Source organism: Serpula lacrymans (assembly GCF_000218685.1).
Source record: "Serpula lacrymans var. lacrymans S7.9 unplaced genomic scaffold SERLAscaffold_18, whole genome shotgun sequence".
NCBI lineage: Eukaryota > Fungi > Basidiomycota > Agaricomycetes > Boletales > Serpulaceae > Serpula > Serpula lacrymans.
In genome coordinates, this window is record NW_006763307.1 from 703,317 (window position 1) to 719,413 (window position 16,097).

At 48.0% G+C, this 16,097-nt stretch overlaps 9 protein-coding genes across 9 annotated transcripts; 5 read left to right on the forward strand and 4 right to left on the reverse strand.

Moving 5' to 3' along the window:
• Positions 1–2: 2 nt before the first annotated feature.
• On the forward strand, positions 3–977 carry SERLADRAFT_480368 (uncharacterized protein; the record flags this gene model as incomplete). Its single annotated transcript, XM_007324295.1, has 5 exons — positions 3–93; positions 158–265; positions 328–449; positions 506–584; positions 643–977. The coding sequence occupies 5 exons, from the start codon at positions 30–32 to the stop codon at positions 858–860; spliced, it is 591 nt and encodes a 196-aa protein (XP_007324357.1).
• A 184-nt stretch (positions 978–1,161) lies between these two features.
• Positions 1,162–1,803, forward strand: SERLADRAFT_374841 (uncharacterized protein; the record flags this gene model as incomplete). The annotated part of the gene is made up of 3 exons (XM_007324296.1): positions 1,162–1,208; positions 1,267–1,440; positions 1,503–1,803. The coding sequence occupies 3 exons, from the start codon at positions 1,162–1,164 to the stop codon at positions 1,801–1,803; spliced, it is 522 nt and encodes a 173-aa protein (XP_007324358.1).
• A 185-nt stretch (positions 1,804–1,988) lies between these two features.
• SERLADRAFT_418714 (uncharacterized protein) lies at positions 1,989–5,226 on the reverse strand (the record flags this gene model as incomplete). The annotated part of the gene is made up of 12 exons (XM_007324297.1): positions 1,989–2,431; positions 2,536–2,572; positions 2,670–3,332; positions 3,391–3,568; positions 3,640–3,715; positions 3,777–3,930; positions 3,987–4,320; positions 4,378–4,514; positions 4,572–4,738; positions 4,792–4,811; positions 4,874–5,062; positions 5,122–5,226. The coding sequence occupies 12 exons, from the start codon at positions 5,224–5,226 to the stop codon at positions 2,224–2,226; spliced, it is 2,268 nt and encodes a 755-aa protein (XP_007324359.1).
• Positions 5,227–5,609: 383 nt separating this feature from the next.
• On the forward strand, positions 5,610–6,781 carry SERLADRAFT_403443 (uncharacterized protein; the record flags this gene model as incomplete). The annotated part of the gene is made up of 5 exons (XM_007324298.1): positions 5,610–5,881; positions 5,942–5,973; positions 6,033–6,119; positions 6,185–6,203; positions 6,262–6,781. 5 exons carry the CDS (start codon positions 5,690–5,692, stop codon positions 6,649–6,651), a joined length of 720 nt encoding a protein of 239 aa, XP_007324360.1.
• Positions 6,782–6,929: 148 nt separating this feature from the next.
• SERLADRAFT_454035 (uncharacterized protein) lies at positions 6,930–9,841 on the forward strand (the record flags this gene model as incomplete). The annotated part of the gene is made up of 4 exons (XM_007324299.1): positions 6,930–7,308; positions 7,387–8,068; positions 8,136–8,193; positions 8,250–9,841. 4 exons carry the CDS (start codon positions 6,997–6,999, stop codon positions 9,754–9,756), a joined length of 2,559 nt encoding a protein of 852 aa, XP_007324361.1.
• A 209-nt stretch (positions 9,842–10,050) lies between these two features.
• On the reverse strand, positions 10,051–10,966 carry SERLADRAFT_480384 (uncharacterized protein; the record flags this gene model as incomplete). The annotated part of the gene is made up of 4 exons (XM_007324300.1): positions 10,051–10,276; positions 10,397–10,506; positions 10,579–10,622; positions 10,711–10,966. Coding segments are annotated over 4 exons (514 nt in total), but the record flags the coding sequence as incomplete, so codon positions are not given.
• A 680-nt stretch (positions 10,967–11,646) lies between these two features.
• SERLADRAFT_374846 (uncharacterized protein) lies at positions 11,647–12,552 on the reverse strand (the record flags this gene model as incomplete). The annotated part of the gene is made up of 3 exons (XM_007324301.1): positions 11,647–11,912; positions 11,983–12,136; positions 12,190–12,552. The coding sequence occupies 3 exons, from the start codon at positions 12,550–12,552 to the stop codon at positions 11,647–11,649; spliced, it is 783 nt and encodes a 260-aa protein (XP_007324363.1).
• Positions 12,553–12,874: 322 nt separating this feature from the next.
• On the forward strand, positions 12,875–14,130 carry SERLADRAFT_480385 (uncharacterized protein; the record flags this gene model as incomplete). Its single annotated transcript, XM_007324302.1, has 3 exons — positions 12,875–13,145; positions 13,342–13,489; positions 13,747–14,130. 3 exons carry the CDS (start codon positions 12,887–12,889, stop codon positions 13,832–13,834), a joined length of 495 nt encoding a protein of 164 aa, XP_007324364.1.
• A 195-nt stretch (positions 14,131–14,325) lies between these two features.
• SERLADRAFT_480387 (uncharacterized protein) lies at positions 14,326–16,053 on the reverse strand (the record flags this gene model as incomplete). The annotated part of the gene is made up of 2 exons (XM_007324303.1): positions 14,326–15,572; positions 15,638–16,053. 2 exons carry the CDS (start codon positions 15,927–15,929, stop codon positions 15,448–15,450), a joined length of 417 nt encoding a protein of 138 aa, XP_007324365.1.
• Between the last annotated feature and the right edge of the window lie 44 nt (positions 16,054–16,097).

Below are 16,097 nucleotides of genomic sequence, written 5' to 3' on the forward strand. Positions count from 1 at the left end.
CTGCGCACGTGCTCTGATGAACCACAATCATGTCTTCATCCGAGCAACCACAACCACAGCCAGTGCAACCAGTGCAGGTCCTTTATTGCCAGGGTATCCCATCTCCAACTCTTCCCCACTGTCCCATCTGAACGTTTCTTTTTGTTTACTATCATAGTATGCACATATCCACCCGAATATTGCGAGTTTGGATCCAGCATAACGAGATGTAAAGAGTGGATACATGACGCTCATCCAAGCCTTTACGACAAATATTATTCTGAAGGTACGTGCATACCAGATCGCCATAACTTCACATTGATGAGAAGATCTCGTATCCACGTACAGAGGCCCTACAAAATAAACTCGGCACGCTGAGTCTCGAGGCGCAAGCTAAGCTGGAGAAGGAAACCGCAAAAAAGGAGGCGAAAGCAGAAGCAAAGGCTGATGCTTTGCTCAAGAAGAAGATGGTCGGTTTTTATGTGTGACTTGCATTTGTGGGACTAATATTAACTGGATAATGTAGGCCTCGCAAGTGACGATCAAGCGGATCGAAAGGAACAAGCGGAAACATGTTACCGCCATACATGGACTGGAAGCTTTCGGTCTGTTATAACAAAACATTCATCCTCTGTGATTCAATCTAATGGAAAACATGGACAGGTATTGATCTCAAGAAAGCTGCCAAGTTCCTAGCGCAGAAGTTTGCTACTGGCGCTTCAGTAACGAAGAACGCACAGGGACTGGACGAGATCGTCGTGCAGGGCGATGTAGCCGATGAAGTGCTGGAGCTCATCGAGAATGGTGCTGGTGTGCTGAAAGGTGTTCCAATTGCAAACGTGGATGTTGTCGAGGACAAGAAAAAGAAAGGTGGTGATTAGATGATGTATGTGCGATATGCGATAAAGCTTATAGATATATTTGTACCCTTTTCCAATGAGTGTTGTATACATAATGTCGTATCACATGTATAAAATGCACTGTATTATGGCAAAGTAGTTCATAGGTTGGATGAACATTATCAAAGGCAAGATCAGGGATGTTGTATTTTCTGGCAGTAAGATCCATTTTCGGATGTGATTATATAGCAAGGGTGTATTATTCTAGCAAGTCACATCAGCCAGGCTGACGTTTGCTTGGACTTCAATTCCACCTCTCTCATTCCCAAACTTGCTTTTATCAATGGCAGACGATTTCGACCTTGAATCTCTCGTACATCTTGAACAGACGTCTGCACTCTACCATCTTATCTGCCATTATCCGAAATCTAAATGCGCGATCTTACAGATTCTTTGACTCAGGACATGCTGATGGATTTGAGCATGGTCGCATACATGGGTTGATAGAAGGACGTGCTCTTGGGCGGGAAAAAGGCTTTGAAATCTGGGAAGAGCTCGGGTTTTACGAAGGTTTCGCGAATACCTGGCTGAAGATATACACGAATCAAGGTCGGAGCGAAGAGTAAGTCCTCTTTTCACAAATACGTATAGCTCATAATAAGTTATATTTCTCTTGATACTTAGGCGTGCTGTCCATCACATCAAACATCTTCTAGAGCTCATATCTCAGTTCCCTAGCGTGAACCCCTCTTCCCAGCCCACTCCGTCTACTCCAGAGGTGGACATATCGAAACTTCAGGCACAGATTCGCTCGCGATACAAAGCTGTTTGTGCATCACTTGGAGTTCGTCCAAGTATGCGGGCGGCAGATATAACCGATGCTGCTGATGAGAGCGAACTTCAAACGCACCAGGGGAAAAAGAGGCAGGTATGGAAGTTGGAGGATGATGCGAAGAGACCAACGATGCAAGGGCTTAGTTTCTAAGAATGGCCTTTCCCTCTCAAGTTATCGCACTATCACGTCTTATGTGTACTCGCATCCGAGGAAGAAGAGCCCGACTCCAAAACGACTACGAAGCCATTTGGCGGTCGGTAAGTTTATCGTTTCATCCCGAACTCCATGCTGAAGTGTCAACTTCCAGTAGATACGGACTAGAATTGTCTCAAATGCGTACACGCTGTCATCCATAAGTGAACTTGTGACCATGAAGCCATGCTGTACTCGCTTCAATCTTCTCCGTACAGAAGCATATATAAAAGGATGGCAATATATAACGACAATAGTAAGTTAGCGATACATACAATGCCAGATAATAGAAGCAACATGTTGTGGTAATACATACGCCCCCTTTTCCATCGCTGTCCAAGATACATGATTTCATACGACATGTCATAAATCTCCTTATCAATTTGAGCAGCACGGTTGTCCATTGGTCCCGTTGGCTCCATTGGTTCCATTGCTCTCATGGTGTCCATTCGTACCATTAACACCATTGCTATTTGAGAATGCAGGGACACTGTGAGGGTCTTTCGTTCCCGGTACGTCCATACTCGGGTTCTTCGAAAAGAAGTTATTAGGTTTGAATAAAAGGTTGACGTGCTCAACGGGCATGCTATCTCGGGCAGAAACATTAGCAAACAGGGTAATGCAACTTGCTCACTCGGAAGACCATCCCATGGACTACACAAGGGCTTCAACACTGGAAGGTGGACTTACACAGGCCAATCTTCAGGGCGAGGGATATGCGTCGTGCCTATAATGGTCATATAACGTTAGCAAAAACACAAACAGCCAGCCCAACAAAACTTGTCCCCGATGATTTAACTCCAATCGAGCAAGAGCACACGCACCGACAGTAAGATACAAAACAATGTCCTCGTTCTCAATAGTGCCCTCGCCGTTCTTCACCCATTTTCCAACCGAATCCTCTGGCTCATCTCGGGTCTGCGGCACGTATTTCCCACTGGGCCACATCCGGCCACCTTTGTTACCTTCCACGTCTTTGACTACCCACATGGCCTTTCCTGCGAACGAGGCTCGGCGTGCCATCCACGAATCGCTCAATGCAAGAAGCGGTGTTGCCCCGCCCTTCATCATAACGGCGTAGCCGACCTCTTTGCCTGATGCGTAATGTTTCCTGGCAGGGTTCACGATCCGCCATCTCCGTTCACGGGACCAGTCAAAGTCGCGTGCACCATGTTCGACCTGAGACGTGAGGACCTTATCCTGTGAAATGAACGCGTTGCCTGCAATATTTGCGATAGACCCTGTCGGTGCATTCGGAAGCGGTACGATGTCCGACTCTACCACAGAGTTGTAGAGCCCATCAACCATAGGATCAACGCGAACAGAGAATATATGTTGATGATAGTGTGCATTCACGTTGGGTGCCACGATAGTGCCATGTGGACTTGGTTCGCCATCAGAAGAGGCATAAACCTGAAGGATGCCCGAAAGACGAATTTCAAGTTCGATATTACCGTCTTGATAGAAGTAGTAATTCCAGATGTATTCTATACGAGTGAATGAAATCAGAAAGACTACCGATGGAGATACAGATCTTTATCATACCATAATTAGCGAGAGTGCACACCATGCTGACGACGAGGCGTCTACTGCGGACCGTCTGTGAACGGCCTCCCGGACGGTAGTCAGTGTGTTTCCAAAGCACGCCTGCATCTTCTTCGTGTATACAAATTACATTCTTGATCACGAACGCATTTCCTTCATGGGTCACGTATGCACCAGGCTGTAGATCAGATCGTATGCATCATCAGTATATCGGCCATCGGACCTGTCAAATGAATAACTATAACATACAAGATAGTGAATTTGCCCGAGACAGTCACAGCCTAGAGAAAGTTCATTTGCCATTGTGCCCATGCCGTACTCACCGCTGTATGAACGGAACTTGCGGTGTTAGACGTCAAAATGGGAACAAATGAAAACTAACTCACGTATCAAAAGCAAATTTCCTGGGATGAGGGAATTCTGGTGCCCCGTACGGTACCACCATTTCTGCCAGCGAAAGGCGATAGAAGATAGGGCGGATCTCACCATTGTCATTGTATGTGATAGTAGATAGTGCGATTCCCTCGCGGTGAGTGAAGGCTGTTCGTGGGGCAATGCGTTAATAGTAAGAATACAACGGAGATAGTAGTGCTCACCGATATGCATCTTCCACTTCTGCCATTCCAGAACGTGGCCATCCATCTTGAAACTGACACCCTCTGGCTGAACGACATGCAATGGCTTTACGTCATCTCGTGGTTTGTATTCTGGATCCGTCTGCGCCATGATATCTGGGAGGAAGTCGAAAGCAGTGCGTGGAGGTGGGACACGTTCGCGATTCGATGCTGTGAAAGAAACATCGGAAAGGGGAGGCGCAGCAGTAGTGGCTACGGATAATACTGGAGTGCCATCTGCGGACCTGGTATACTTTGGAGGGAAATCGATATGGACAACTTTCTCTGCAATAGAGTCGATAACAGGAACGAAATCCTGCACATGGATATTACATATTTATAAGAAATCAATATGTGAGGAGATAATGCGTACAAGAGGATGTGCATAGAGGTTATCATGCTGGGAGAAACGGGCAAACAGAAGTGCCTGTTGAAGCCGGATGTTCTTTGGGAAACGGTCGTCATAGCCAATGGACCAGCCATCCGCAAAAATTTGCTCAGGGAGGATACCTGGTGTATATCATCTCAACATTTCCACAGTTAAAGAGAAGGTGATCAGACACATACCAACTTCTTTAGCAGCGGCTTGCACAGTAGGATCATTGCGCACAATACGCTCGCATGCTTCAAGCTCCTGTACAGTGATCTGCGGCTCTGTTCCTTCAGGGAGCTTCTCGAAGAGGTCGACATGCCATTCACCGTCCTTGAGGGATAAGATGGTATTATAACTCCCGCTAATTCAAAACTTGGGCATATGATTAGACAGATCAAAATGGAACAAACGTACCCTTCGACGACATCAAGGAACTTGACAATGACGATTTGATATCAGACCCAATTTGACGTAGAGCACAGGTAATGGTACTCACGTCTACCTCCGCCTTTCTGATTATTGGAGTAAGTGGATCTGGTTTTCCCCCTGGGGTGAGAGATATGCCAAGAGCAGCGAGGACGGCTTTCTTTGGTGGCGGAAGGAGAGAGCAGGTTATGAAGCGGACAGCCTTGATGGGCGTCTGGGTGGCAGTATAATGTCTTACGGCGAGTGAAACAGACTTGATCTATTACAGGCAGAGAAGATCAGACACGAGACTTATAAGTTTGATAAAGATGTACAGACTTCATCGGGAGTGAGAGGGTCGAGAGGGTGGTTAAACTTTGTTGGCTTTGCCTTGACAGTCTCGTGGATGGTGGTTGCAGGGGCGGGGAGGGCTGTAGGGGCCATGATTGGAGAGACGGAACGCGGATTTCGGGTGAGGCAGATAAGCCACTGGCGAGTCGAGAATGGGGCTGCTACTTATATACTGCAGTGGAGGCTTGAGAATGATGCCTGGAGGGCGCTTATCTGGTATTTACGGCATCTCGCATAGATAACATGCATTAGATAACGATATGATCAGGTGGACCATGTAGATAATTTGGGTGTCTGGTTATCTACAACAGAAAAAACATAAGACAAAGCACTCTGTCGCATCACCACATCGAATGCAGAACATACCACCTAAATTTTACACACAAGGCTTTCAACTACAAATGTGATATGCTGGTCTGGAATGCAATGACGTCTCCGATGGTGCGCATAAAAACAATGGCGGCGTTGCAATCATCATCTCAGGTTCTTTTCTCGCCCCACGGCTATATCGCACCCACAGTCATTCCCGCCAGGATTATTGGGGAAATATAGCAACATGGTTAAGCCGGAGAAGGAAACTATAGCCAAGTTCAACGAGCAAGTCAACATGTCACTCGACGAGCTCGAACCTTGGCTCGAGTCGGATCAAAGCCATCAGGCTGGCACCGGCGTGGGCCTTGAGAGCGGCCATAAAATAGTAGAGATCCTGAAAAAGAACCCAGATAAGGATCCAGACGAGTACGAGGAGGTAAGAAAGCTGGCCAATCGCCCAAGTTGGATGACAGTCGGGACTAAACCTTACGCGTAGAAAGACTTGGACCACATGCGCAAGGTGGTGGGGTGTGTTCTTCCCAGCGTACATCGCCTGTCAGGCATTCTTACTAAACCGAAGTGCCAAGGTACAACAGCCGTCATTTGGCGCAAGAGGACCACCTAAAGGAGACCAAAACGAAGGAGGAGCTGGAGAAGACGAAGAGCACCATCAGGTAAGTCACATTGCCAGTAATAAGCTATCCTCTTGCGGTGAGTACGGCACTGACTTGATTCTCAGTCTTAGGAACTGGGGTCATGTGAGATATCACAAGAGAAAATCTGTTGTATGAATAATTCTCAATCAATACTTCGCAGGATCCAATCAAGAGTTTGGAAAAAGACGAAAAGGCACAAACTGGCGCCCAAGACACGGCTGACAGGTCGAAGGGTACAGAAGACAAACGTGGCAACGCTGATGACGATAAGCACGATAATGAGATACCCACTGCCGCCTGCAAGAATGTCAAGCGCAAGCGCGAAGAGTCTGCGGAGCCTAGGATCAGTCGCAGAAAGGTGGACAGCGGCGATCTGGAGGTCAGCAACATGGGCGAGAACCAGGCAAAGCAGACCGCGGCCACCAATACTCGCACAAAATCACCATATTCCAAAGACAGTGTTGAAGGCGATAGGCATACTTCTAAGCCCACCTCCAGTCGCACTCCCACCAGAAAGTCCACTAGGAAAACCAGGGTCACTAGGAAATAGATATAGATTTGTACTATAAATTAGCCCGCAGTGGCCTTGAAGAAAGTCGAATACCCCGTTCTCGTTAAATGGAAAGTACAAATTGACTCTGTTACATGGCGACAATGACAATATTAATGGTGGTAGTTGGATACAAAGCTTGCTCTCTGTTTTTGGTCCAACGATGGAATATGGATGGCCGTGAGAACAATTATACGTAAATGGTCTTTTAGCTTTTCGTAGGAGCCAAAATAAAAAAGCTCAGAGCTCGAGGTCGTTGTCAGTTAAACCATCACCAGCCTCTAGCTCTTGGAAAATATCTTGCGTGTCCGGAAAATAAGGTGACCATCATATTGGTCATTCACAATGTCGGTTGCATTGGACGGGGCACACTTGGAGGACAAGGATGGTCTAATCCAACCTGACAAACTTGCAAGCACACATAACGACAATCCTCAAATTTCGACACCCCCGCCGTCAAATAACTCGGACGAATTATCGCCTACAAACGAGAACGCCCTCGTACAGACGCAAAAGAAGAAGAAAAAGAAGAAGAGCAAGAAGCCTAAAGCAAAGGAGTCTCCTTCAGGTGCTCCTACTGCAGATGTCGAACGTGACCGTGCTTCGGTGCTATGCATCAGCAGAAACAAACATTGGAGGTACATCAGCTCCTACCATGTACGTTTATTCGGTCCTTTCTCTACTCCTGTAGATAGTAGCTGATGTTTTGCCATTATGATTATTGTGTTTCTGTAGGGTCCATGGCTCCAGCTCCCCCTAGAACTTTTGGAGTCCCTGCTTGTCCTCAACCTGGATCCAGCTACCCTTTCTGTACCGGAAACAAGGTTGCCAGCTCTCCCCCCGCCCCCGCCTTCGTCGACTCACCATTCTCACTCTTACTCTCACACTATCCAAAACTCTCGCATGCGCGACCGTGATCGTGGATTTCATTCTCTAGCAGATCATACACCGCCCGACTCCCCGCGTAGCACCTTCACACCCCTTCCTGCCACCTACACTTCTACCGTATCAGCACCGGCACCATTCCCCTTGCCTTCCCCAGGAAAGGCAACTCCTCCTCCCATCGATCCGGGTGTCTTTCGCAGTGTCACCGCTATCCGGAGACTCATCGACGAAGCAGCGGAGCTTTCCGTTCGTGCAACCTCTGGGCTCTCTGCTGCTGCTCTCGGTTCTATGCGTGCTGGCGGTGGAGGTGGTGGCGCATGGGCTGCTGCACAGGCTTTGGGGCTCGATGGATCGGGGCAAAATGCTGGAGGTCGTAACGTTGCCATGAGTGCTATGCGGGTACATCGATTACGGGCGCTTGCCGTGCAGAAGCTTGCACTGGCTTATAAAGCGGATGAAATTGCGAGCAGCGTCATGGTAATGCAAGGTGGCAGCGTATTTGACGATATCGCGGAGCGAGTGCTCAAACATGGTTCGTTGATGGCTTTCTGTTGGATGATTTATTGACAGTGAAAGAATTAATGGTATCGCCCTTATAGACCCTGGTGATTTGGATGCCCGTTATGTGCATTTCTTTCATGAAAAGATACCTTCCAGGTTCGTGTACCGTATTTATTTTGTTGCACGTCCACAATCTGTAACTGGCTTAGCAGACAACTGGCCGAATCGACTACCACACAGCTGTTAGATGAACTCATCGCAGCGCAACCGCAGCGTTTGGAATTGTACCGAACTCGCGGGATAGTCCATTGTTTCCGCGACGAATATACGCAAGCTACGAAGGATTTCACTTATGCACTCAAAGAATCTCGTGCTGCACGCAAAGCCAGGCTTGCTCATAGGAATGTCACTTCTTCAAGCGAGTCTCGGGGCAAGAGCCACAAGAAGAAAAAAGGTCATAATAAATCAAATGGACAGGCTCCACCCAGCGGCACTAGTGCTTCAGCTGAAGCAACCACTATAGAAGGCCCTGACGGAGAACCACTTCTTTTGCATCCCTCTGTTTTACCTGATGCACCTGATCCTATCGAACCACAGCTCCTCTTCCTCCGTGGCTCCGCTTTCCTACAGCATGCTGTCTTCCTTATCGAATCCACAATACTTCAACTAGAGGGGATTGGTAAAACGCCAGCGGCCCTCGATGGGGCTGAGCTACGCTTATGCTACGTTGAAAATGGGCGCTATGGAGGTGTCGAAATCGGTAACCCCGACGGGCCTCTTGGGCGTAGTGATGGAGCAAAGGCTCGCGCGTACAGACACGTTCTTGCGGAAGAAACTTTCCGAGAGCAGATTTATGCACTCGTGCGAAAGAGCATGCGGGACCATGAACGATTCCTTGCCCACTTTGATACACTGGAAGGACCTCCCCCCGCAGCCAACGGCGATGGCCCTCCTGCAGACTTGGCACAAAGAGTTGAGATGGCATTCCTGTTAACGGAGTCCGTACGCCCAGGCACCCACTCTGCAGCGGCTGGGCTAGCATCCGTAGATTCGGTTGTACCAGCTATGTTCACGACGTACCACCCTCTGCTTGTAGAGTCACATTTTAGCATCTTGATCTGCCAGCTTATGCTCATGAATCTGCCCACACTGCTTCCTAATTTCGCACGCACGGCTGCGCTCGTCGATGGTCTGGAGGGCTATCCTGTCTTCCTCCCCCCACGATCCATGGCCCAAGCTGAGTTCATTGAAATGCTCGAGCGTCTTGCTAGTGGATGGAAAGTTGGCGTACAGCCTCATTCGCTCCTTGCTCAGGCGACCGGCAGGCTGGCTATCGAGGCTCCGCCATCTTCGCCACCCACGCCCTCGATCGATGCCATGTCCTCATCTTCAGGTGATAGCGATTCCACACGTCCTAGTGCTTCTACATCTACTTGCCACGACTCTAGTCCTTCCTCGCAACAATCACCGGGCTGCGATACGCCCACAAACAGAAGTCGCATGGATCTCGTTGAGAATCTGGACTGTATGCGCATGTTACTGGTACCTGTTGCAGCGAGGCAAAAAGAGAGAGCTGATAAGGCAGCGGCTGAGCGAGCAGCGGGGACGAACAAGAAGAAACCGCTAAACATCAATATACCCCTTCACGGCCCACGGGTAGAAATCGTGCTGGCTTGGCTCGCTGCAGTGCACTTGGTTGAATTAGAAAGCGTTGCATGAACGTGAGCGAAAAGTGACATTGGTCACTGCTACGTTGTTTTGGTTGTCTTTCCCTTTAATTGTATATTTATGTGCGTCTAGCATGTGTGAGTGTGATTGTAAACGCGTGGTTCGAAACCTACCCTTTGAAAGAGCACGGTCTTGAACTAGTTAGTGCAATAAGTATTTTTCTGACTGCAACGAGAAAGATTACGCCAAGGAGAGATAAGCTAGTCTCGATGTCTAGCTATATCAGCTGGGCGGTATCTCGAATAACCACACATGTCCCAAAAAGTAACAATGACCGTCTGCCTGATCGCCTTACTGTACAGATAACGCATTGCTGTTTCTGTACCAGTCTTTCGTAATATCACAAGATGGTCAACCTGCATTGTATCTGACGTGATTTTTCTCCGATATGCCCCGCATGGTCAAAATTATTCATTCTTCGTGTTTCGGTACTCGTCGACTTCGACCCTTGCTCGCGAGACATGTTTTTCGAGATAACGGCTGTTGAACGGCACTGCCAATGCTGTCGCGACTAAAACAGGAACCAGGAAGAGTAGCACTGGTAAAACTGAAGCCGGCAAGACTCCCATGTAAAGGGGTTCGAGAATCAAGATGAATGAGATGGGATCGCCAACTGGTGGAGGTAAACCACCAGATCGAGACAAGTAGGTAGATGGGCTAAGGACGCCGGTATCAGTGAGACGTATGCGAGCATACTTCTGGCGAGTGGTGGTGGAGCCAGCAGATGATTTGTGTGGAGACCTGATGGATGTAGTATCGTTATGATCATCTGTCAAGGATCGGCTGGATTCTGTGTATGATTGGCGACTCAACAGAGATTCTGGGGAATAAATTTGGATGGAAAAATCCGCGGGGGTCTGGAATAATGAAAGAAACATTGATGAAGTTACAGAATGGTGTGATTTAATAACATTGCCTTGAATGAGGATTAATAAACAGACGTACGGACGCAGGCCATGATAAACGGAGAGTAAAATATGAATAATATCTCCAGCCTTCGTCATCCAGCTGCAGTGTCACCCAAAGCTCGTGGGGACACGAGAACGGCGCTTGTCCTAGCGAAGAATATGCAGGCTCGCATACTTCATTGAGAGGCGTGTTGAGAGGCGCGGGCTGTACACTCCATTGTCCCTCGTTTTGTGCGTAATGCAATAATGGCCTTTTAGTAAGAAAAATGAGGCAGTTAGTAATTAAGAGACTCGGGAAGCAGAAGATGTGCTTTTACCAGTTATATGCTGGAAGCTCAGCGCCATTCTCGTCTGAAGCAATGAAATTGATAATCTCCGTGTTCGCAATGGCCGTTTGACATAACAAGGACAGCAGTAGCAGTGCAAGAATCAAAACGCGGCTGACCTCAAACATGTAACAGCGTATGGTCCAGATACCGGTTCAAGTGGCGAAGGGGTCCAAGTATTTAACTTGGCTCGGTTCACTCTTCACTACAAGAAAGCATTCTGCCATATTTAGGGTCCGCGCTAAGCGAGTATGTTTACTATCAGAGGGTACGTATAAATTCATTATGTAGCCATAGGCAGAAAGAAGTAGCCCGAGGGAATTATAAGACAAAACCTGAAGTTAAGGAGAGTTACGGTCAACTCAAGTGCCAGTGATAAGCAAAAGTATGGACCGGTAAAGCGAAAACAACTGAATTGGAGATCAAATGCCACAGGCATCAATTCCACATGCTATCCTGAAGGCAGGCGGACAAGAAGGGGACGAGATCGAAAAAGGAACGTTGATCTTGACAGAATGGAAAGTTTGACAGACATCATGAAACGTGCACGTTAAACAGTGGAAAATAGTAAGGTAAAAGAGTAGCCTGAAGGAATGAACTGAAGGCCTCGTGTAAAGCGCGATGCGTGATGACCCTCCTTCACATGCTTAATTCATGGTCAATCGTCCCATCTTGCTGAACATATTGTCCATAGTGTTTTGAACAGATTTGAACCTCGCCACACCGCACTTTTCGCTCTCGACATGCTGACATAAAGCGCTGAGAGTCACGAACTGCACACGGCAGCTGGTCAGCGGACACCTGTAAACCTTCTCTCGATGGAATGGGCTGGCCAGATGTTGGTTCAGGGCGTCCAACGACCTGAATTCGGTGTGGCACAAGTAACATTCGAAGAATGCTCCATTCCAAGCCGCTCTCGTGGCCGTGTATTGCCGTCAAGAGGCGGGCAGGGTTGGTGATGACATTCCCTCTGTCCTGTTCACGAACGTATCGATCGACGGTGCGACGGTCTACCCCTGATTGACACTTTCCAGACTCAAGGTGGAGTACGAGAGCAGACTTGGAAACAAATGCTTGTGCACAACCGCGAAAGGGGCACACCACATCTCTGGGGCGATGGGTGGACGAATTCATATGCTGAGGCGAGATGGTCAGATAGAGGGCTAGATTATGAACAAGTGCATACATACAGCCTGCAAATTGCTGGCAGACACAAAGAGTCTTTTGCACGATACACAATAATGATGGACCTGACGATTATGCTCATGCAGACCAAAATCATTCTTGAATACCTTGTTGCAAGACGGGCAATAGCTATGGTTATCGTGATTGTGATCGATAAGGTCCTCACGGTCTTCAAAGTGCTCATCACAGTATTGGCAATAAGCATGGTTACGGCTTTGAACGTAGTGCTCTTTGAGACCTGTGCGGGTCGAAAACTCCACTCCACAAGACCAGCAGGGGAAATTGTGATTGTCAGAGTAACGGAGATGCTGGCTCAAGGCATGCGCATTAGAGAAGTAACGATCGCAATAGTCGCAGAAGGCCATCATGGGCCATGTTCAAGATAGTCGCGTTGTCGGGTATGAAGTTTTGACTGGCGCTGGTGATAGTTTGCAATGATAACGAGACACAACCGCTGACTGGATTTTCCCGTGAATCTCGCTGCAAGCTAGTTCTCAAGTGCTTCAAGGGGTATATCTAAGAAGAAATGGTGGCAGGGAGGGAAGGTGTCCGTCGCTGAGTCAATGCAATGGCGCGGCGTCGCGTGATATTCAAATTAGGCGGTGCACGGGGTCCAATACGCGTGAATAACGTGACGTCCGTTGTTTTTGTTTCTGCCAATTTCAGCGCGAGTGCATCTTCACCATCACCTTCCAAAGCGAAATGTACACCTCATCAGCACAGAAGGCAAAAAGACGCACGCACCCTCGACCAGAACTCACAGATGAGCAAAAGCAGGAGATTAAAGAGGCTTTTGAGCTATTCGACACGGATAAGGACGGCTGCGTCGATTATCATGAGCTCAAAGTCGCGATGCGCGCGCTAGGATTCGATATGAAGAAGGCAGAGGTCCTCAAGATTCTGCGAGATCACGACAAGACAGGTCATGGGTTAATGGACTTTGAAGACTTTGCAAAAATCAGTTGAGTCCAATTGCCTTTTTTGTCTCGTTCAATTATCTCTCCAAAGCTAGCCTGCCATATTTCCAATATGGAGCATCCCAAATCAAAAAAAGATGACATACCCAAACATGCGTGTCTTTTGACCTTCTATCATACATTTCCAACTTGCTTGACAACGCGCCTTGTCCGCCAGACTGACCCGATCTTCCATTGCAGTGAGTGAACGGATCCTGGCTCGTGATCCGATGGACGAAATCCGCCGAGCCTTCCAGCTATTCGATGACGATAACACTGGGAAAATTAGTCTTCGAAACCTTCGCAGAGTAGCGAAGGAAATAGGCGACCGACTGGAAGATGATGAACTGTGAGTTGCGCCAGCCTTTTTTTTGACCTTCTTTGTGGAGTTTCGCACAACAATCGATCGAAGCACAGCACCGTGACCCAGTTCGACGTTTTCGAGCACAGTCATACTGTCACGCACCTTTCCCTTTTTGCGACACTTTTTGTTCACCGCTATTCATCGATAAAAATGGCTTTTTCCTATCCGTGTGCCCCCCATGTCATGTCAATACTGATGCCCTTTTTTTTCTTTCTGTTTCTTTTTTTACCAATTTACCCTAGACAAGCCATGATCGATGAATTTGATCTTGACCAGGATGGAGAAATTAATGAGCAAGAATTTTTTGCTATCATGACCGACGATGCATAGCCCCTCCGGGCCGTACCCATGACCTCGTTAAATCCCTCTCGCCTTCCCTTTTCGTCGCCGTACGCCCCATAGAGTCTCCTTGAATTTCTTACTATCTATCGTCGTTCGCATCCCCCTGCTATTCTATTCAGCCACACCTCTCGTCGTGCCTTTTTCCGGCTGTCCTATCCCGTAAGCATACATGAACCCCTCTCTTTTTGTGTGAAAGAGACTGAATAGCCCTGTCACCGGTTGTAGATGTATTCCATTAGCTTATCATCTCTCGTCATTTGTAATCATACTACTACGACATTCTGACAAAAGAAACAAGGGCGCATTTGAGCAAGTCACAAGCTCGTGATAAGATTTTTTTCTGTTCTCGCTCTTAGCTGTAATAGCCGAGAACTGGCCAATATCCGCCGTTCCATAGTATCGATCGATCGATCATTTCTCAGCTGGAAGGATCCACGGACCAGAGAAACAAGAGCTGTCAGCTGGGAGCCTGTCCATCGTTTGAAATAATGACACCGATATCATATGCCATGCCGACACACTCATACCATAGCTACATACGTAGGAAATACAGCCTTTGTAAGACTGGAATGAAAACCAATCTTGGACACAGAAAAGAAAAAACCCCTAATAAAACCAGAAACCCATAACATACTTTACAAGCATAACGTACTTTCATACGCTACAGCTTACATTGCGCAGTTACAATGTGTGAGACAACAAGATAGAGAAAAAGGAAAATAGCCGTCCGTGACTGTCCCAATGCGAAAAAGTGAAGTTACAAGGTAAACCCTATGAGGAGGGATTGATTGCGGGATAGAATACAGCGTGAGGGCATCAGAGAGTCGTAGGGGTTCGTGATGGAGATGGAAGACCTGATAGGTTTGTTAATTTCCGCGACGAGACGCACCAAGACGCCAAAAGGAAAAGGCAAGCCGCCGCAGATACCCAGTCACATCTACCGAACAGGAAAAGCGGTGTCCAGCTATACCATGTCGGGACCGAGCAAGAGCCACTGTGCGCGCCACAAAGGAAAAAGAGTCGTCGTCAGAGTCACAACCAGAAGAGGTACAGCGCAGCAGTGATGGTGGCCGCCGAGATGGCAGAAATAGCACGGATGATGGGTAATATGATCTTGGGCGACGGCGGTGAAAAGCATGGAGAGAAGTCGTTGGAATGATGTGTCATGAGAACGGTGATGGGACAACAGCGGTTACATAGACCATAGGAATATCCCTAATACCATGCATGAAGGTATGAGGAAGCAGTGCACAGGCGCGCGCTTACTCGCTGCGGGACAGGTCCAGGATGAATTCGGGCGCTACGGTGAGAGACGAGCGGTAAAACGAATAAGACAGAATATACACAAGTCCATGAAAACGACAAAAAAAGAATAAAGGATGGACATAGAGAGGGGTGCGATAGCATAAACGTGGCAGAACGAGAGATGGGTTACGTCTAGCGTAATATTTAGAAAAAACAGCGGAAAGAATCGGTAAAGGCTCCTAACTCGTCCCGTCACCGCAGAGGCATTGTTCTTGATGAAAGGGTGGTAAGGATCTTACCGTCGCTGCAGGAAATGATAGTGCGAACCTGCGCACATCATATCGAACATCTGATCTTCACCATGACCTTTCAGCGACCTTATCTTTCATCTTGGGATAATCTTTGTGCACCCTCATATGCTGCCCGAGGTTATCGTGCCGACTGAAGTCCTTTCCGCACCCCGGGTAAGGACACTTATGCGCTATTAAATCAACAAAGTCATATCGTCAATGAAAAAGTGATAATATGAGCGGATAATAAACTCACGTTTCTCATTTGTGTGTATACTTCTCACATGCCGTTTGAGATGTTCGCCCCTTGCAAATAGCTTGCCACAGCCAGAGACTTGACATGCAAACATCCGGCCGTTGAGAGCACTTTCGCTGGGACGCACGTGCACGCCTCGAACATTGCTATGAGAAGTGCCGCTGAGAGTAGTCACTGTAGGCACACGCCGTCCTCTCGATTTCTTTGTCAAGTTAGGCACTGGAACTGGCACCGGCAAAGAGTTGGAGTGCCTCCGCGGCTTCTTCGACGATGGTGAAGTAGGCGAGAGCATGGATGGCGAGCCTACAGGGGATTCCGATGCAAACTTGTCAGCATGTTGAGCGTACGCGGTCGCGTATGGGTTGTAGCGCGGCGACTTGGCGTTCGTGGACGACCGTGGACGTAAATGTCGATTGCTCTGTGACGTTGTTCGCCTACGACCGTGGGGAAGAAATTCAGA